The 21,830-nt window shown below is 46.1% G+C and overlaps 1 protein-coding gene and 1 long non-coding RNA gene across 5 annotated transcripts in view; one reads left to right on the top strand and one right to left on the bottom strand.

The window, feature by feature from the left end:
- Window positions 1-21,830, bottom strand: part of LOC146046056 (cyclic nucleotide-gated channel beta-1-like) — a 415,388-nt gene that overhangs the window by 183,461 nt on the left and 210,097 nt on the right. For all 4 annotated transcript variants that reach the window (XM_083165226.1, XM_083165229.1, XM_083165228.1 and 1 more), the window contains 2 exons: window positions 20,890-20,988; window positions 1,249-1,347 (listed from right to left, as the gene is read on the bottom strand). In XM_083165226.1, the coding sequence (XP_083021352.1) occupies window positions 1,249-1,347; window positions 20,890-20,988 (198 nt within the window). The remainder of the gene's footprint in view (window positions 1-1,248; window positions 1,348-20,889; window positions 20,989-21,830) is intronic.
- Window positions 15,490-16,700, top strand: LOC146045974 (uncharacterized). Its single transcript, XR_014465706.1, has 3 exons — window positions 15,490-16,166; window positions 16,288-16,344; window positions 16,435-16,700. It is a non-coding gene; the product is annotated as an uncharacterized LOC146045974 (long non-coding RNA).

The following is a 21,830-nucleotide window of genomic DNA, read 5'->3' as shown; positions in this document are numbered from 1 at the left end:
TCTCGCAACCTCAGATGGGAGCCCAACATAACTTCCATTGTCAAAAAGGCCCAACAGCAACTGAAAAAATTCAACATTCCGCAAGAGCTGCTGCAGCTCTTTTACACTGCTATTGTGGAGTCCGTTCTATGCTCCTCTATTACAATTTGGTATGGAGGGGCCAATGAATCTGATAAACGAAGCCTGCAAAGAGTGGTGAGGACAGCAGAGAGGATTATTGGGACGGACCTCCCCCTGTAAGGGAACAATACTTAAGTAGGGTCAAGAAGCGAGCTGGGAAGATCATGGCGGACAAACTCCACCCTGGCCATAACGTGTTTGATATTCTCCCATCAGGTAGACGCTTCACGTCCATCCCTACCAAGTTGTCAAGAACTACAAAAAGCTTTTTCCCAACAGTTATTCAGCCATTGAACAATGTACTCTAATGGTGTGTACACACGGGCACGATATGGCTTCCGAAGTTGCAGATATAGTGCACATCGGAAGCCATATCGCATACCAATTGTGTACTTTTCAGGGCTTGCGAGCCCGATACGCTGCCAATGCGCGCTGCCGATGCACGCTCCCGAGTAATCGCAAATCGGCAGCAACATAGTGAGGGCAGGCAAGACTATATAGCGCAGAACTGCACTATATAGTCTTTGTGCCTTTACTCACATTAGCTCCAGCGGCGAGGGGGCTTCTCCTGGGGCTGCAGGGCTGAATGCTGAAGCGCAGTGACCCGGTCCCGGAAGTCCGCCGTATAGAGGAGGGCGGGGGGATGTGGCCTCTGATATATACGCATGGGGGGCGGCGGGGGGAAGCTGTTGCTGTGCCGGAGCACCATGCCATCTGTGCCCCTGCACGGCACCCTATGACAGGTATCGTGTCCTCTCCTCTTCTCTCCTTCATGCCGTGCGATGCGAGTCCCGATGCGATCAGATCGCATCGGGACCCGCATCGCAAGGCATGTGGACCGTGTGTACACACCTTAAGATACTGCTAATCTAAACACCTAACTGCTCTATCTAACCTTGCAAATCATAACATGTGAATTGTCATTTGTATGCGCAACTAATGCAATGTATGTACAGTATGTCTTGTTATCCCTCTTGTACCATGCTTGAAGCTGCACTGAATCCACAAAAAATTCCTAGTATACGAGAGTATACATGGCCAATAAAGTGATTCTGATTATATACGGGAAAGATTGTCATTGTTTATGTGCCTTTATCTGCGACTTCCAGCATATTCATAGATACCTACCTTTGCTTGTCTGCTCTGATGGAGCGGTCTGTGAGCTGGGTTCCTCCAAGTCCTCCATGCACAGAGATTCTTCCTCCGCACCCGGGGGTAAGATACAGACTGCAGAAACACAATGCACCCAGTGACGCTTTCTCATTACCACACAAAGCTACCCGGGTCACATATTCCAACACACAAATATGCACAAACAACATGGGGCAATGCCTGTTACACAGTGCTTCTTATTTCCTGCATGTAAGTGCCTATCATGCCAGTGCTAGGGTAAATATGAGGACTGTGGGAGTCTGTATGAGCACTGTGTGAGTGTCACTATGAGGACTGTGTGAGTGTCAATGGGCCTTATTTTGGTTCATTCTTTCTGACAAAATCCTTCTTAGATGGGCAAAACCATGTGCACTGCAGGTGGGGCAGGTGTTACTTGTGCAGAGAGAATTAGATTTGGGTGGGGTTTTACTTCAAAGTGAGATCTATATTGCAGTGTAAAAATAAAGCAGTCAGTATTTTCCCTGCACAGAAACAAAATTACTCCCCCAAATCTAATTCTCTCTGCACATGTTACATCTGCCCCCCCTGCAGTGCACATGGTTTTGTCCATCTAAGAAGGATTTTGTCAGAAAGACTAAACCAAAATAAGGCCCAATATGAGGACTGTGTGAGTATGTATGCTGACTTTGTAAGTCTGTATTAGGACTGTGGGAGTCTGTGTGAGTGTCAATATGAGGACTGTTTGAGTCTGTATGAGGACTTTGTGAGTCTGTATGAAGCCTCTGTGAGTGTCAATATGAGGACTGTGTGAGTCTGTATGAGGACTGTGTGAGTGTAAATATGAGGACTGTGTGAGTGTCAAAATAAGGACTGGGTGAGTCTTTATGAGGACTTTGTGAGTCTGTATTAGGACTGTGTGCGTCTGTGTGAGGACTTTGTGAGTCTGTATTAGGACTGTGTGAGTGTCAATATGAGGACAGTGTGAGTCTGTATGAGGACTGTGTGAGTGTAAATATGAGGACTGTGTGAGTGTCAATATGAGGACCATTTGAGTGTCAATATGAGGATTTTGTTAGTCTGTATTAGGACTGTGAGTCTGTATGAGGACTGTGTCAGTGACAATATAAGGACTGTGTGAATCTGTATTAGGATTGTGTGAGTCTGTATGAGGACTGTGTGAGTGTCAATATGAGAACTGTGTGAGTGTCAATATCAGAACTGTGTGAGTCTGTATGAAGACTTTGTGAATGTCAATAAGAGGACCACGTGAGTGTCAATATGAGGATTGTGAGAGTCCGTATGAGGACTTTATTATTCTGTATTAGGACAGTGTGAGTGTCAATATGAGGACTGTGTGAGTCTCTATAAGCACTGTGTGAGTGTAAATATGAGGACTGTATGAGTGTGTGAGGACTGTACGAGTGTCAATATAAGGACTGTGTAAGTCTGTATATGAGGACTTTGTGAGTCTGTATGAGGACAGTGTGTGTCAATATGAGGACTGTCTGAGTCTGTACGAGGACTGTCTGAGTGTCTATATGACGAATATGTGAGTATGTGTGAGTACAGTGTGAGTATCCTTATAAGGATTATAAGAGTCTGTATGGAGAGTGTGATTGTCAATATGAAGACTATGTGAGTCTGTTTGAGGACTGTGTGAGACTGTATGAGGACTGTGTAAGACTTTATGAGGACTGTATGAGTGTATATATGAGGAGTGTGTGAGTGTGTATGAGGAATTTGTGAGTGTGTATGAGGACTGGGTGAGTGTAAAAATGAGGACAGTGTGAATCTGTATGAGGACTTTGTGAGTCTGTATGAGGACTGTGTGAGTCTATATGAGGACGTTGTGAGTCTGTATGAGGACTGTGTGAGTCTGTATGAGGACTGTGTGAGTCTGTATTAGGACACAGCGTTTCAGAAGAAACAAGAAAAAGATTGTCCTTGGTGTGGTGCACCACACCAAGGACAATCTTTTTCTTGTTTCTTCTGAAACGCTGTGTCTGTATACATTTTTGTTGTCCAGTGGTAGCACACCTCCCAAGTCTTTACAATAGACATAGTACTTCACTAGTCACTTATGGGGGGTCCTAGAAATGTCCCTTTAATATCAGAGGACAGTCCTGTGAGTGAAAAATACCCCTGTCTCTCTGAGTCTGTATTAGGGCTGCGTGAATCTGTATTAGGACTGTGTGAATCTCAATATGCATATTGAATATGTCTGTATGATGACTGTTTGAGTGTAAATATGTGGATTGTGTGAATCTATATGAGGACTGTGTGAGTGTAAATATGAGGACTATGTGAGTCTGTATGAGCACTGTGTGAGTGTAAATATGAGGACTGTGTGAGTCTGTATGTGGACTGTGTGAGTCTGAATGAGGACTGTGTGAGTGTCAATGTTGACTGTGTGAGTCTGTATACGGACTTTGTGAGTCAGTATTAGAACTGTGTAAATCTGAATGAGGACTATGTGAGTCTGTATAAGGAGGACTGTGTGAGTGTAAATATGAGGACTGTGTGAATCTGTTTGATGACTGTGAGTTTGTATGCGGACTGTGTTAGTGTGGTTGAGGACTGTGTGAGTGTAAAGATGAGGACTGTATGAATCTGTATGAGGACTGTGTGAGTCTGTATGAGGACTGTGTGAGTCTGTATGAGAACTGATTGAATCTGTATGATAACTGTGTGAGTCTCAATATGAGGACTGTGTGAGCCTGTATGAGGACTGTGAGTTTCAATATAAGGACTGTGTGAATCTGTATTAGGACTGTGTGAGTCTGTATTAGGACTGTGTGAATCTCAATATGCATATTGAATATGTCTGTATGATGACTGTTTGAGTGTAAATATGTGGACTGTGTGAATCTATATGAGGACTGTGTGAGTGTAAATATGAGGACTGTGTGAGTCTGTATGAGCACTGTGTGAGTGTAAATATGAGGACTGTGTGACTCTGTATGCGGGCTGTGTGAGTATCAATATGAGGACTGTGGGAGTCTGTATGAGGACTGTGTGAGTGTAAATATTAGGACCATTTTAGTGTCAATGTGAGGTATGTATTATGTATGTCTGTATTAGGACTTTGAGTCTGTATGAGGACTGTGTGAGTCTGTATGAGGATTGTTAGTGTGTATGAGGACTGTGTGAGCGGCAATATGAGGACTTTGTGTGTCTGTATTAGGACTGTGTGAATCTGTATGAGGACTATGTGAGTGTTAATATGAGGAATGTGTGTGTCTGTATGAGTCTGTATGAGGACAGTGTGAGGGTCCATATGGACTGTGTGAGGTTGTATGAGGACTGTGTGAGTCTCAATATGAGGACTGTGTGAGTCTGTATGAGGAATGTGTGAGTGTCACTATAAGGACCACTTGAGTGTCAATATGAGAATTTGAGAGTCTGTATGAGGACTTTGTGATTTTGTATTAATCAGTGTGAATCTGTATGAGGACGTTGTGAGTCTGTATTAGGACTTTGTGAGTCTGTATTCGGACTGTGTGAGTCTGCATAAGAAGTATTTGTGAGTCAGTTTTAGGACTGTGTGAGTCTGTATAAGAAGTATTTGTGAGTCTGTATGAGGCCTGTGTGAGTCTGTATGAGAACTGTGTGAGTGTAAATACGAGGACTGTGTGAATCTATATGAGAACTGTGTTAGTGTAAATATGAGGATTGTGTGAATCTATATGAGGACTGTGTGAGTGTAAATATGAGGACTGTGTGAATCTGTTTGATGACTGTGTCTGATTCTGTATGAGGATTGTGTGAGTTTCAATATAAGGACTGTGTGAATCTGTATTAGGACTGTGTGAGTCCCAATATGAGGACTGTGTGACTCTGTATGAGGGCTGTGTGAGTCTCAATATGAGGACTGTGGGAGTCTGTATGAGGAATGTGTGAGTGTAAATATGAGGACTATGTGGGTCTGTATGATCACTGTGTGAGTGTAAATATATGGACTGTGTGAGTCTGTATGTGGACTGTGTGAGTCTCTATGAGGACTGTGTGAGTGTCAATATGTGGACTGTGTGAGTCTGTATAAGGACTTTGTGAGTCAGTATTAGAATTGTGTAAATCTGAATGAGGACTGTGTGAGTGTGTATGAGGACTGTGTGAGTGTGTATGAGGACTGTGTGAGTGTAAAAATGAGGACAGTGTGAATCTGTATGAGGACTTTGTGAGTCTGTATGAGGACTGTGTGAGTCTATATGAGGACGTTGTGAGTCTGTATGAGGACTGTGTGAGTCTGTATGAGGACTGTGTGAGTCTGTATGAGGACTGTGTGAGTCTGTATTAGGACACAGCGTTTCAGAAGAAACAAGAAAAAGATTGTCCTTGGTGTGGTGCACCACACCAAGGACAATCTTTTTCTTGTTTCTTCTGAAACGCTGTGTCTGTATACATTTTTGTTGTCCAGTGGTAGCACACCTCCCAAGTCTTTACAATAGACATAGTACTTCACTAGTCACTTACGGGGGGTCCTAGAAATGTCCCTTTAATATCAGAGGACAGTCCTGTGAGTGAAAAATACCCCTGTCTCTCTGAGTCTGTATTAGGGCTGCGTGAATCTGTATTAGGACTGTGTGAATCTCAATATGCATATTGAATATGTCTGTATGATGACTGTTTGAGTGTAAATATGTGGATTGTGTGAATCTATATGAGGACTGTGTGAGTGTAAATATGAGGACTATGTGAGTCTGTATGTGGACTGTGTGAGTCTGAATGAGGACTGTGTGAGTGTCAATGTTGACTGTGTGAGTCTGTATACAGACTTTGTGAGTCAGTATTAGAACTGTGTAAATCTGAATGAGGACTATGTGAGTCTGTATAAGGAGGACTGTGTGAGTGTAAATATGAGGACTGTGTGAATCTGTTTGATGACTGTGAGTTTGTATGCGGACTGTGTTAGTGTGGTTGAGGACTGTGTGAGTGTAAAGATGAGGACTGTATGAATCTGTATGAGGACTGTGTGAGTCTGTATGAGGACTGTGTGAGTCTGTATGAGAACTGATTGAATCTGTATGATAACTGTGTGAGTCTCAATATGAGGACTGTGTGAGCCTGTATGAGGACTGTGAGTTTCAATATAAGGACTGTGTGAATCTGTATTAGGACTGTGTGAGTCTGTATTAGGACTGTGTGAATCTCAATATGCATATTGAATATGTCTGTATGATGACTGTTTGAGTGTAAATATGTGGACTGTGTGAATCTATATGAGGACTGTGTGAGTGTAAATATGAGGACTGTGTGAGTCTGTATGAGCACTGTGTGAGTGTAAATATGAGGACTGTGTGACTCTGTATGCGGGCTGTGTGAGTATCAATATGAGGACTGTGGGAGTCTGTAGGAGGACTGTGTGAGTGTAAATATTAGGACCATTTTAGTGTCAATGTGAGGTATGTAAGAGTCTGTATTAGGACTTTGAGTCTGTATGAGGACTGTGTGAGTCTGTATGAGGACTGTTAGTGTGTATGAGGACTGTGTGAGCGGCAATATGAGGACTTTGTGTGTCTGTATTAGGACTGTTTGAATCTGTATGAGGACTATGTGAGTGTCAATATGAGGAATGTGTGTGTCTGTATGAGTCTGTATGAGGACAGTGTGAGGGTCCATATGGACTGTGTGAGGTTGTATGAGGACTGTGTGAGTCTCAATATGAGGACTGTGTGAGTCTGTATGAGGAATGTGTGAGTGTCACTATAAGGACCACTTGAGTGTCAATATGAGGATTTGAGAGTCTGTATGAGGACTTTGTGATTTTGTATTAATCAGTGTGAATCTGTATGAGGACGTTGTGAGTCTGTATTAGGACTTTGTGAGTCTGTATTCGGACTGTGTGAGTCTGCATAAGAAGTATTTGTGAGTCAGTTTTAGGACTGTGTGAGTCTGTATAAGAAGTATTTGTGAGTCTGTATGAGGCCTGTGTGAGTCTGTATGAGAACTGTGTGAGTGTAAATACGAGGACTGTGGGAATCTATATGAGAACTGTGTTAGTGTAAATATGAGGATTGTGTGAATCTATATGAGGACTGTGTGAGTGTAAATATGAGGACTGTGTGAATCTGTTTGATGACTGTGTCTGATTCTGTATGAGGATTGTGTGAGTTTCAATATAAGGACTGTGTGAATCTGTATTAGGACTGTGTGAGTCTCAATATGAGGACTGTGTGACTCTGTATGAGGGCTGTGTGAGTCTCAATATGAGGACTGTGGGAGTCTGTATGAGGAATGTGTGAGTGTAAATATGAGGACTATGTGAGTCTGTATGATCACTGTGTGAGTGTAAATATATGGACTGTGTGAGTCTGTATGTGGACTGTGTGAGTCTCTATGAGGACTGTGTGAGTGTCAATATGTGGACTGTGTGAGTCTGTATAAGGACTTTGTGAGTCAGTATTAGAATTGTGTAAATCTGAATGAGGACTGTGTGAGTGTGTATGAGGACTGTGTGAGTGTAAATATGAGGACTGTTTGAATCTGTATGAGGACTGTATGAGTCTCAATATGAGGACTGTGGGAGTCTGTATGAGGCCTGTGTGAGTGTACATATAAGTATATATGGGAGTATAGGAGGCTTACTAAGCCTTGGCTGGCTATAGAAATCTGGCTTTAGAAATTTTGTCAGAATTCAAAGTAGGAAGATTCTAAGTAGGAATATACAACCGCATACTGTCAGCCTAGACTTAGCCTGGACTTGAACTGGACAGAAACTGAAGGAAACTACAATCAACATAAGTACAACTCTTAACTGCTAAAACTTTGAATATTACTCTTTCTGCTTGCATATGCACTGTCTGTTTTGAAAATGCACAGCTGTACCTCTAATGACTTCACCTCTCCTGCTCTTCCATTGATAATATGTGTCCCCCAACATTTTATTCTTGGCCCTCTTCTTCTCTATCTCTATACGTCCTCTCTGGGTGAGCTTATTTGCTCACTTAACTTCCACTATCACCTCTATGCTGATAATACTAAAATCTACCGATCCTTTCCTGATCTCTCTCCCTATATCCTCACTCATATCTCCAACTGTCTCTCTGCTGTCTACTCTTGGATGACCCAGCGCTTTTTAAGACTTAAAATATTAAATACTAAGCTGACCTCTTCCCACCCTCCTGCATAAAACCTGACAATCTCTCAAACTAACCTGTTTAAGCTCACTTCTTTCCCTTCTGTGTCACCCCAGTCTGTCTAACCCTCCCCTTAAGAATGTAAGCTCTCATGAGCAGGGCCCTCTCTCCTTATGTGCCTTTCTTAGAATATATAAACCTCTGCCACCCTGATAATTGCTTCAGTGTCCTGTCCCCTGGTGCAACTATCCATATTAACCATGTACTTGTCCTAAACTGTCTTGTACTGTAATTTGTTATGTGTTTTTGATTATAACTATGCTCTGTAAAGTGCAGCGGAATCTGTGTGCGCTATATACTGTAATACTGCTTTCACATTGCACAACCTGCTCTGACCCGGTTTTTTAAACGTTTCTTTAACCGGGTTAGAGCAAGTTTAACCCCCTTCACATTGCATGTAGTAAACGGTATATTACTGCTTAATTACCGTTTTTGTACCTTTCACATTGCACCCATTGTGAAAGGTACAAAACGGTAATTAAGCAGTAATATACCCCCTTCCTACTTGCCAGCGCACACCGACAGCATTAGAGCTACAATGCCGGCAGTAGGCAGAGCGGGTTCAGGGGGTGACCCGAGGGCGGCAGCCCCTACCCTGTAATGTCAGCCCCTACCTCCCTCCCCTTCCCTGGGCAGAAGCCCCAGCACCGGCAGAAGCGCACAGTGTAATCACGGCAGTAGTAGCGGCTCGCCGGCTCGCCGGGTCACCTGGGTCACCCGCTCAGCAGGGTCCGCACAAAGCCAGCACCTACCTCCCTCCCCTTCCCCGGGCAGAAGCCCCAGCACCGGCAGAAGCGCACAGTGTAATCACGGCAGTAGTAGCGGCTCGCCGGGTCACCTGGGTCACCCGCTCAGCAGGGTCCGCACAAAGCCAGCACCTACCTCCCTCCCCTTCCAGGGCAGAAGCCCCAGCACCGGCAGAAGCGCACAGTGTAATCACGGCAGTAGTAGCGGCTCGCCGGGTCACCTGGGTCACCCGCTCAGCAGGGTCCGCACAAAGCCAGCACCTACCTCCCTCCCCTTCCCCGGGCAGAAGCCCCAGCACCGGCAGAAGTGCACAGTGTAATCACGGCAGTAGTAGCGGCTCGCCGGGTCACCCGGACCACCCGCTCAGCAGGGTCCGCACAAAGCTAGCACCTACCTCCCTCCCCTTCCCCGGGCAGAAGCCCCAGCACCGGCAGAAGCGCACAGTGTAATCACGGCAGTAGTAGCGGCTCGCCGGGTCACCTGGGTCACCCGCTCAGCAGGGTCCGCACAAAGCCAGCACCTACCTCCCTCCCCTTCCCCGGGCAGAAGCCCTAGCACCGGCAGAAGCGCACAGTGTAATCACGGCAGTAGTAGCGGCTCGCCGGGTCACCCGGACCACCCGCTCAGCAGGGTCCGCACAAAGCCAGCACCTACCTCCCTCCCCTTCCCCGGGCAGAAGCCCCAGCACCGGCAGAAGCGCACAGTGTAATCACGGCAGTAGCCGGGTCACACGGACCACCCGCTCAGCAGGGTCCGCACAAAGCCAGCACCTACCTCCCTCCCCTTCCCCGGGCAGAAGCCCCAGCACCGGCAGAAGCGCACAGTGTAATCACGGCAGTAGTAGCAGCTCGCCGGGTCACCCGGACCACCCGCTCAGCATTGTCCGCACAAAGCCAGCACCTACCTCCCTCCCCTTCCCCGGGCAGAAGCCCCAGCACCGGCAGAAGCGCACAGTGTAATCACGGCAGTAGTAGCGGCTCGGCGGGTCACCCGGACCACCCGCTCAGCAGGGTCCGCACAAAGCCAGCACCTACCTCCCTCCCCTTCCCCGGGCAGAAGCCCCAGCACCGGCAGAAGCGCACAGTGTAATCACGGCAGTAGTAGCAGCTCGCCAGCTCGCCGGGTCACCCGGACCACCCGCTCAGCAGGGTCCGCACAAAGCCAGCACCTACCTCCCTCCCCTTCCCCGGGCAGAAGCCCCAGCACCGGCAGAAGCGCACAGTGTAATCACGGCAGTAGTAGCGGCTCGCCGGATCGCCGGGTCACCCGGACCACCCGCTCAGCAGGGTCCACACAAAGCCAGCACCTACCTCCCTCCCCTTCCCTGGGCAGAACCCCCAGCACCGGCAGAAGCGCACAGTGTAATCACGGCAGTAGTAGCGGCTCGCCGGCTCGCCTGGGTCACCCGGACCACCCTCTCAGCAGGGTCCACACAAAGCCAGCACCTACCTCCCTCCCCTTCCCCTGGCAGAAGCCCCAGCACCGGCAGAAGCGCACAGTGTAATCACGGCAGTAGTAGCGGCTCGCTGGCTCGCCGGGTCACCCGGACCACCCGCTCAGCAGGGTCCGCACAAAGCCAGCACCTACCTCCCTCCCCTTCCCCGGGCAGAAGCCCCAGCACCGGCAGAAGCGCACAGTGTAATCACGGCAGTAGTAGCGGCTCGCCGGACCACCCGCTCAGCAGGGTCCGCACAAAGCCAGCACCTACCTCCCTCCCCTTCCCCGGGCAGAAGCCCCAGCACCGGCAGAAGCGCACAGTGTAATCACGGCAGTAGTAGCGGCTCGCCGGTTCACCCGGACCACCCGCTCAGCAGGGTCCGCACAAAGCCAGCACCTACCTCCCTCCCCTTCCCCGGGCAGAAGCCCCAGCACCGGCAGAAGCGCACAGTGTAATTACGGCAGTAGTAGCGGCTCGCCGGCTCGCCGGGTCACCCGGACCACCCGCTCAGCAGGGTCCGCACACAGCCAGCACCTACCTCCCTCCCCTGCCCCAGGCAGCAGCCCCGCTCACCCGCCTGCAGGAGCAGCGGCTCACCGGGTCACCCGCTCTTGTGTGTCTGCCAGCCTCAGCAGGGTCTGCACACAGCCAGCACCTACCTCCCTCCCCTGCCCCAGGCAGCAGCCCCGCTCACCCGCCTGCTGGAGCAGCGGCTCGCCGGGTCACCAGGAGCACCCGCTCTCAGGAGTGTGTCTGCCTGCCGCAGCAGGGTCTGCACACAGCCCATTCAAGGGACCCGCTGCCTCCCGAGCAATGGACCGCGCTTGCCAGGTACCTGGGGAGCGTGTGGGAGACAGAGACCCCGAGTCTCTGGGGGAAGGGGGGGTGGTGGAGACCCCGCTTGCCGGGTTCCAGGAGATGGGGGACCCCGCTTGGTTCGGGGGGGGGGGGAGGGGGTCGAGATCCCGCTGGCCAGGTACCAGGGGAGGGTCCAGTGTAGGGTACAAAATACCGGTTCAGACCCGTTCACACTGCAGAAATAACGTGTCTGAACCGTGTAGGACTCTGCTTTTTAACCGTTTTAAATTACCGGTTCACTTGAACCGGTAATTTAAAACTGGCACTTTCACACTGCACCTATAACCGTTTTGAAACGGTTAAATATCAGCAATTTACCATGTTATAGCTGCAGTGTGAAAGGGGTATAAGAAACTGTTAATAAATAAATAATATAAGGACCATTTTAGTGTCAATATGAGGTATGTGAGAGTCTGTATGAGGACTGTGTGAATCTGTATGAGGACTGTGTGAGTGTCAATATGAGGACTGTGTGAGTCTACATGAGGACTTTGTGAGTCTGTATTAGGACTGTTTGAGTCTGTATGAGCACTGTGTGAGTGTAAATATGAGTAATGTGTGAATCTGTATGAGGACTGTGTGAGTGTACATATAAGGCCCATTTTAGTGTCAATATGAGGTATGTAAGAGTCTGTATGAGGACTATGTGAGTCTGTATGAGGACTGTGTGAGTCTGTATGCGGACTGTGTTAGTGTGTATGAGGACTGTGTGAGTGTAAAGATGAGGACTGTATGAATCTGTATGAGGACTGTGTGAGTCTGTATGAGGACTGTGTGAGTCTGTATGAGAACTGATTGAATCTGTATGATAACTGTGTGAGTCTCAATATGAGGACTGTGTGAGCCTGTATGAGGACTGTGAGTTTCAATATAAGGACTGTGTGAATCTGTATTAGGACTGTGTGAGTCTGTATGAGGACTTTGTGAGTCTGTATTAGGATTGTGCAAGTCTGTATGAGTACTCTATGAGTGTCAATAGGTGGACTGTGTGAGTCTATATAAGGACATTGTCAGTCAGTATTAGGACTAAGTGGAGTCAGTATTAGGACTGTGTGAGTCTGTATGAGGACTGAGTGAATCTGTATGAGGACTGTGTGAGTCTGTATGATGACTGTGTGAGTCTGTATGAGGACTGTGTGAGTTTTAATATGAGTATTGTGTGAGTCTGTATGAGGACTTTGTAAGTCGGTATGAGGATTGTGTGAGTGTCAAAATGAGAACTGTTTCAGTCTGTGTGAGGACTTTGTGAGTCAATATGAGGAATGTGTGATGCTGTATGAACTCTGTTTGAGTGTAATTATGAGGACTGTGTGAGTCTGTATGAGGACTGTGTGAGACTGTATGAGGTCTGTGTGAGAGTCAATATAAGGAATGTGTGAGTGTCCATATGAGGACTGTGTGATTGTCACTATGAGGACTGTGTCAGTGTAAATATGATGAATGTGTGTATTAGGACTGTGTGAGTGTCAATATGAGGACTCCTGTGAGTGTTAATATGTGGACTGTGTGAATCTATATTAGGACTGTGTGAGTCTGTAAGAGGACTTTGTGAGTCTGTATTTGTACTGTGTGAATCTGTTTGAGGACTGTGTGATTCTGTAAGAGGACTGTGTGAGAGTGTGAGTTTGTATGAGGACTGTGGGAGTGTAAATATGGGGACTGTGTGTCTGCACACAAGCAATTTGGGACTATTTACATTAGAAAAGAGACGTTTAAGGGGGGACATGCTCAACATGTACAAGTATATCAAGGGCCAATATAAGGTACTGATGTACAAGTATATCAAGGGCCAATATAAGGAACTGTCACACACCCTCTTTTCTACTAGAAAGGAATCTAGGACACAAAGCATGAGTATAGATTAGAAGAAAAAAGATTTCATTCAGCTAGTAGAAAGAATTTCTTTACGGTCAGAACAGTCAAACTCTGGAACTCTCTTCCCAGAGAGGTGGTAACGGCTGGCTCATTAAATGCGGTCAAGGCAAAGTTGGAAAAACATTTACTGGAGAAAAACATCCATGGGTACAAATAAGAAATATAATTTGTCTGTAAAATACCAGAATCTACCAAATCAGCAATGGATATCTATACCAGGTTGAACTAGATGGACGCAAGTCTTTTTTCAGCCTTACCTACTATGTAACTATGTATGAAGACTGTGTGAGTCCTTATGAGGACTGTGTGTGTGTGTGTGTCAATATGAGGACTGTGTGAGTCTGTATATGGACTTTGTGAGTCTGTTTTAGAACTTTGTGAGTCTGTTGAAATAAAAGAAAAAAGAATGTCTCTCTTTGTTGGGGCACTTCTTATAACTTTTAATTAATTATAATTACTTTTTTATTGAATATACATGAAAAAGATTTTTTGAACATACATCTGTTAATGGTTAGGGACTGTTACGACAAAATTTAAAAAAAAAAAAAAAAAACACTTTTCACTTATTAAGTGCTGGGTGAATTATAATTCTCTAAATGAGCTATTTACATACAATTGTGAATGCATAGACAAGTAAATAGTGATTAAATAATTAAATAATTAAATAATTAGGTGTATCACCTGGGGTATTCGGTGCTCTCAGAGTTCTGGATTTTATTAAACCCCATGAGGCATGTGGACTTACTGGCACCCTTGTGGCGGACACCGCTCCCTGAACCCTCCAGTGGCACAATTCCATCCAATGGATAAGACGAATGGATAAGACGAAAAGATGGAGTATAACGGAAACGAGAGAGGAGGATATGAGGAGGATTCTGGTAGGTTACATTTTGATTGACCTGGCTATTCAGCAATGTTGTTACATTCTGACTTATGCAGTGGTACAGCATTTGGTAAAGTTCTAATAATTGTGACACTCAGTGGCGTAACTATCCTCCCGCAGCCCCCGCAGTGGCGGGGAGGCGCTGAGGGGGTGTGGGCGCTGGGGGGGGGGCTGCGGGACATTACTCACTGCCTTCTGCTGCCAGCGCCTGTGCCGGGTCCCAGCTCTCCCAAGTCCCGGCTACTGCTGCAACGCTGCTAATACAAATAGTGACACTCGGAAAATGGCTGCCCCCATACTGCAGACAGTTTTTCGTCTGCTTTTTGGAGGCAGACATTTTCCAAGTGTCACTTTTGATTTGCAGCAGTAGACGGGAGAGCGGGGAGGGACCCGGCGCAGACGCGACAGGGGGTAACATCTCACCCACCCCTCACCCCGGCTCCCCTCCACACACCCTGGCTCCCCTCCACCGCACCCCGGCTCCCCTCCACTGACAGCACAATCGCGGCCACGACTAAGGTAACGGCCGCATTGGGGGGGGGTTTGGTGTTTAACCTGGGGGGGGTTTGTTGTTTAACCTAGCGGGGGCGCCCCCTGCATTTTCGGCAGGGGGGAGCAGAATTAGTAATTACGCCACTGGTGACACTGCTACTAATTGTGAAACTGTTTATAATGTCTCCCTCTATCTGCCAACTGCTGTCATGTTCTGACTTATAATTTGGCAACATTTCAATAATGGTAACACTGGGGTAGATTTATTATAGCGGCGCCTAACGCGCCGCTATAACAGTTCCTGCTTCGCCTCATTAGCGAGGCGAAGCAGGAGGGGACACCGACAAGATCTATTAAGATCTTGCCGCCGGAGTGGGGGAGCGCTAACTCCCCCCTCCGGCGATGTCCCTCCTGGAGATAGCGCATCAGTTAATACTGATGCACCGTCTCCTTCCCCCCCCGGCCGGCTGACTGCCCATGCGCGGGATCTCGCTAGTCTCGCGAGATCCCAGCGCAGCTGAGCGCCAGCAGCAGGGACAGCTCTGTCCCTGCTGTTAGGTATAGGGCATCGCCGCCTGCAGCTGGCGAAGTCGACAGCTGCAGGCGGCGGAACGGTCAGCGATGCTGACCGTTCATAAATCTGGCAGGGGCGCAGTGCAAAATATTGCCCCTGCGCTATGCCACCTGCCCCACACCGCCGGCATTAGAGTAAACGCTCGGCGGGTGTGATAGATCAGGGGAAGCGCTATCCCCTGCTATAATGCACGGGGATAGCGCAGTTTCCCCTGATCGCCATATAATAAATCTACCCCACTGTTTGTTAACTGCCAGTAGTAGGAGAAAGATTGATGTCAAAGCTTCACACTTTCTGACACATATGAGCTTAGAGAAAAGCTACATAGAAGCGCAATGTCCTCTTTATATTCCAATATTCTCCATGTACCCCTGACTACTTTAGTTGAGCATTGATATTGGACCCTCTTTGCTTTCTAAAAATTGAAGTGATACTGGGATCTGTGAGACATACGACTTAGACCTATAAAGACGTGTGTTCATACAGTCTAGGTGCTGTCTTTCTTACACACCTGATACTATTGTTTCCATCGATGTTAGTTATTACAGACCCCAATTTGGGATATTGTGGTTTATAAGTCTAGAAAATATGCGTTGTATCAGCCAGTCGTTTTATACACTGTATATTATAATGTCTAAAGGATGTCCTAATTATGCACAGTACACGACTGCCATAAGGCATGTCTCTTAATTTATATGGGACTACTAGTCGTTGTAAATTGGACCACTAGTCGTTTGGTCGTTTAAAGGCCCTTAGGGGCTTGTTTTGAGTTTCTTTCTGGGATGACTCACTTGAGATATATAATGTGTCACATAATCTGTAGCACTGAAATTATCCTTGATCATCCCTTTTCTAGGTATAAATTCCTCCCCTTTTCTCAAGTGCCCTGCCTCTTTTTAAGGGCCCTCAATAAAGGTTCATCGTCATCGGGTATGTCCTTTATCTTGTATTCACCTCATCCTCCTCATATCCTCCTCTCTCGTTTCCGTTATACTCCATCTTTTCGTCTTATCCATTCTGAGGCACATGCTCTGGTTTACATCTTTCGCAGATTTCTCCGACATTTTAAAGAAATTCTGGTATTGGTCATAGACCTAGCATATTCTTGGTATGTACTGTATCAAATTATTTGATTCTGTTTTTAATATCTATTGTATTGTATATACGTTATTTAAATGGCATTCTGTACCACCCACAGTGTACCCCTGAGGAAGTCTCTTCGGAGACGAAACGCGTCGGGTTTATCCATGCGGTTCCAAAGAATTCTAATCTGCTAATGCTTCATATATATGTTTTTAAATAAATGTCATTGAGAATGTTCGATTGTCTATTTGCCTAAATCTGAGCACATGACAAGGTGGTGGGAATCTCAATAGCGCCCTCTACAGCTCTCTTTTGGTCTTTGTTTTCATCTCCCACTAACAGGGGAGATTTTGTAGAGGTAGTACGCTTTACACTATTGGAAGTCAGGGCCGGTGTAAGGCTTCTCAGTACCCTAGGCAAAACTTAAACCTACTCCCCCCCCCCCCCCCCCCCAAAAAAAAATAAATAAAATAAAAATCATGTGGTCTTCCCAGCCCACCCAGGGAAGATGGGCAAGTCCCCTGCTTTCCTGGAGGCCCTCTACACCCTCCCCTTTGCCACCCACAAGAGTACAAGGAGGAATGTAGGCTAGTATGTCTCAAGGGAAAGTATGGAGGTGAGGTCTTAGAAGTTCCACAGTTGCCACCTGCATTAAGGACAACAAAGATCCTCATAGACGTCCTTGATTTTTTAATTTGCAGACTTAGTTGCGCCCCCCAGATCCTGGCGCCCTAGGCAGATGCCTAAAGCTGCCTAATGGTAGAGCCGGCCCTGTTGGAAGTGCTTTCAGGGTGAACCCCCCATTTGCATATATATATATATATATATATATATATATATATTGATATAGATATAGATATATATATATATCTATATCTATATAGATATATATATATATATATATAAGGAAGAAGAGATAGATGCGCGCTCTGTCTATTTCACCACTTTTGTACATAAATGATCATACATTGGTACATAAAATTTGTATTTATTCTAATTTTCTTAATAACGACAACGTATCAATAAAATTAGTTTGTACAAAATTCGATACAGATTGTAGATTCAATTACACTTTGTTCAAGTGAATGACAACAGATCAAACTTCAAGGTGTGCAAAACTTCTTTGGATACGAAACCCTACGCGAAACAGGGGCAAATGGGGATCCAATCAGAATTGTATCATAAAGATAGACTTCTTCCAACAAAAGTAGATATAAAAGGTTACTGACCACGTCAGTTATGGTAAAACCTCTGTCCTGCAGAGGTGTAGGACTTCAAAAAAGCCCAAATTTCTGCCGATAACAGCTTGAAGCCAAACTGCTCTACCACAGGAGTCTCTTCAACGCATGTGTGGTTAAAAAATACGATTGAAACAAAGGGCGGTATTCAATGAGCCTGATTCGCCATGTTTTTATGGCGAATTTGTGCTGTTTGGCGAATTTCTGACTAAAACGGTGAATCACCCTATTCAATGAGCAGATGGCAAATACATTGCAAGGTTTTTTTCACCATGATTCACCGAGTAGCAATCGCTATCTTTTTATGGTGAAGTGGAATGTGAACTTTTAAAATAAAGTGTTTTGTTTTTTACATTTGGTGTCAAAAAATCGGGAATTTTTTTCTGAGAAGGGGCATGCTATTTTTATTCATGTGCTGTAAGCACATGAATATATATTTAATTTAAAAAAATATATATATATTTTTTTTTTTTACACAGGAGCCAGCAGGGTGCGCTGGAGCCGAGCCGCTCATTACATATTCATATATTCACTGCACTCGATCGTTACGATCGTGTGTAGTGAATATACGCTCCCCTGCTGGCACCCCCGGGGGGCAGCCTGTGCTGCCTGGCACCCGGGGAGCCCACCTACCCCCCACAAAGTTCTGGGACAGGCAGAGAGACTACCATCTCTCTGCCTGGCACCGTCCTCAGGCTCCCTGCGGCAATCGCCGCAGGAGCTCATATTCGCCAGTCAGGGGCAGCGAGCCCCTGACACGTTGAATACCGGAGCCCGACGGCTCCGGAACGTGGCGAATGTGCAGTGAATCCTAAAAAGGATTCACTGCACCTCGCAGGTATTCTCATTGAATACCGCCCAAAGTGTGCATCCAACTTCTGTGGGTATGCAGTCCTAAGGGACGAAACGCGTAGGGTTTCGTATCCAAATAAGTTTTGCACACCTTGAAGTTGGATCTGTGTTCATTCACTTGAACAAAGTGTAATTGAATCTACAATCTGTATCGAATTTTGTACAAACTCATTTTATTGATACTTTGTCGTTATTAAGAAAATTAGAATAAATACAAATTTTATGTACCAATGTATGATCATTTATGTACAAAAGTGGTGAAATAGACAGAGCGCAAATCTATCTCTTCTTCCTTATATATATATATACGGTAGAAATGCAGCTCACACACCAGCGCAGAAAAAGGACCACACTCCCCCCACTTTCGATATATATATATATATAGCCAGCATTGAAAAATAATAATAATAATAATATATATATATATATATATATATATATATATATATATATATATATATATATATATATAAAACCCAGAGACCTGGGTCATCTAGATGTATGGGATGCAGTCAAAATCCCAACAGGGTCAAAATCCCGAATGGGTCATAATACTGACAAGGACAAAATCCCGACATTTAAAATCCCTACAAGGTCAAAATCCCGACATATAGAATGTACAGGTGAAACAGTCAACATGACTTTCCGTTTACAAGACACGAGGTCGACGTGGGTTTTTTCACTGTTTTTTGACCCGACAGGCGGTATTTCATGCCCTACCATCCACTAGGGCAGGGGTGGCCAAACCTGTCCTCAAGATCTACCAACGGTGCATGTTTTCCAGGCAACCTGTGGATCTATAGTAGGAATGAATGCAGCAGGTTTGAAAATGTGACCATTAGTATTGACTACAGCTAGGTAACCTGGAAAACGTGGACCGTTGGTAGATCTCGAGGACCGGTTTGGCCACCCCTGCACTAGGGCATGGTGGGAGAATAAAATAGTGTGCCGAGCACAGCGAGGCACCGTGCCCGAAGCATTTCGAGCGAAGCGAGTGATGCGAGGGGCTGCGGTTCACTTCCAACTATCCAGTGTCGACATTCGGGTAAAAAAATAGTGAAAAACCCATGTCGACCTCGCGACCTGTCGACGGAAAGTCATGTTGACTGTTTCACCTGTACATTCTATATGTCAGTATTTTGACCATGTCGGGATTTTGACCATGTCGGGATTTTAAATGTCGGGATTTTGTCCTTGTCGGTATTATGACCCATTCGGGATTTTGACCCTATTGGGATTTTGACCGTCGGAATTTCATATTGAATCCACATGTATATATCACATAGACACAGCACTAGGGTTTATCTTCCTGTATATATCACCCAGAGACAGTAACTGGGGTATCTACGTGTATATATCACCCAGAGAAAGTGCCTAGGGCATATACGTATATATATATCCCAGAGACAGCGCCTGGGGTATCTACGTGTATATATCACCTAGAGACAGCAGAGAGGATTATTGGGACGGACCTCCCCCTGTAAGGGAACAATACTTAAGTAGGGTCAAGAAGCGAGCTGGGAAGATCATGGCGGACAAACTCCACCCTGGCCATAACGTGTTTGATATTCTCCCATCAGGTAGACGCTTCACGTCCATCCCTACCAAGTTGTCAAGAACTGCAAAAAGCTTTTTCCCAACAGTTATTCAGCCATTGAACAATGTACTCTAATGGTGTGTACACACGGGCACGATATGGCTTCCGAAGTTGCAGATATAGTGCACATCGGAAGCCATATCGCATACCAATTGTGTACTTTTCAGGGCTTGCGAGCCCGATGCGCTGCCAATGCGCGCTGCCGATGCACGCTCCCGAGTAATCGCAAATCGGCAGCAACATAGTGAGGGCAGGCAAGACTATATAGCGCAGAACTGCACTATATAGTCTTTGTGCCTTTACTCACATTAGCTCCAGTGGCGAGGGGGCTTCTCCTGGGGCTGCAGGGCTGAACGCTGAAGCCCAGTGACCCGGTCCCGGAAGTCCGCCGTATAGAGGAGGGCGGGGGGATGTGGCCTCTGATATATACGCATGGGGGGCGGTGGGGGGAAGCTGTTGCTGTGCCGGAGCACCATGCGATCTGTGCCCCTGCACGGCACCCTATGACAGGTATCGTGTCCTCTCCTCTTCTCTCCTTCATGCCGTGCGATGCGAGTCCCGATGCGATCAGATCGCATCGGGACCCGCATCGCAAGGCATGTCGACCATGTGTACACACCTTAAGATACTGCTAATCTAAACACCTAACTGCTCTATCTAACCTTGCAAATCATAACATGTGAATTGTCATTTGTATGCGCAACTAATGCAATGTATGTACAGTATGTCTTGTTATCCCTCTTGTACCATGCTTGAAGCTGCACTGAATCCACAAAAAATTCCTAGTATACGAGAGTATACATGGCCAATAAAGTGATTCTGATTATATACGGGAAAGATTGTCATTGTTTATGTGCCTTCCAGCATATTCATAGATACCTACCTTTGCTTGTCTGCTCTGATGGAGCTGTCTGTGAGCTGGGTTCCTCCAAGTCCTCCATGCACAGAGATTCTTCCTCCGCACCCGGGGGTAAGATACAGACTGCAGAAACACAATGCACCCAGTGACGCTTTCTCATTACCACACAAAGCTACCCGGGTAACATCTTCCAACACACAAATATGCACAAACAACATGGGACAATGCCTGTTACACAGTGCTTCTTATTTCCTGCATGTGAGTGCCTATCATGCCTGTGCTAGTGTAAATATGAGGACTGTTGGAGTCTGTATGAGCACTGTGTGAGTGTCACTATGAGGACTGTGTGAGTGTCAATATGAGGACTGTGTGAGTATGTATGCTGACTTGTGAGTCTGTATTAGGACTGTGTGAGTCTGTGTGAGTGTCAATATGAGGACTGTTTGAGTCTGTATGAGGACTTTGTGAGTCTGTATGAAGCCTCTGTGAGTGTCAATATGAGGACTGTGTGAGTCTGTATGAGGACTGTGTGAGTGTAAATATGAGGACTGTGTGAGTGTCAAAATAAGAGCTTTGTGAGTCTGTATTAGGACTGTGTGTGTCTGTGGGGGATATTCTAGTTCATTCTTTCTGACAAAATCCTTCTTAGATGGACAAAACCATGTGCACTGCAGGTGGGGCAGATGTAACTTGTGCAGAGAGAATTAGATTTGGGTGGGGTTTTTCTTCAAAGTGAGATCTATATTGCAGTGTAAAATAAAGCAGTCAGTATTTTCCCTGCACAGAAACAAAATAACTCACCCAAATCTAATTCTATCTGCACATGTTACATCTGCCCCCCCTGCAGTGCACATGGTTTTGTCCATCTAAGAAGGATTTTGTCAGAAAGAATGAACTAGAATAATCCCCTGTGTGAGGACTTTGTGAGTCTGTATTAGGACTGTGTGAGTGTCAATATGAGGACA

Source organism: Crinia signifera, chromosome 11 (assembly GCF_055691185.1).
Source record: "Crinia signifera chromosome 11, ASM5569118v1, whole genome shotgun sequence".
Classification (NCBI taxonomy): Eukaryota; Metazoa; Chordata; class Amphibia; order Anura; family Myobatrachidae; genus Crinia; species Crinia signifera.
The sequence above is the reverse complement of the archived record's forward strand: the minus strand, read 5'-3'. Positions and strand labels throughout refer to the sequence as shown.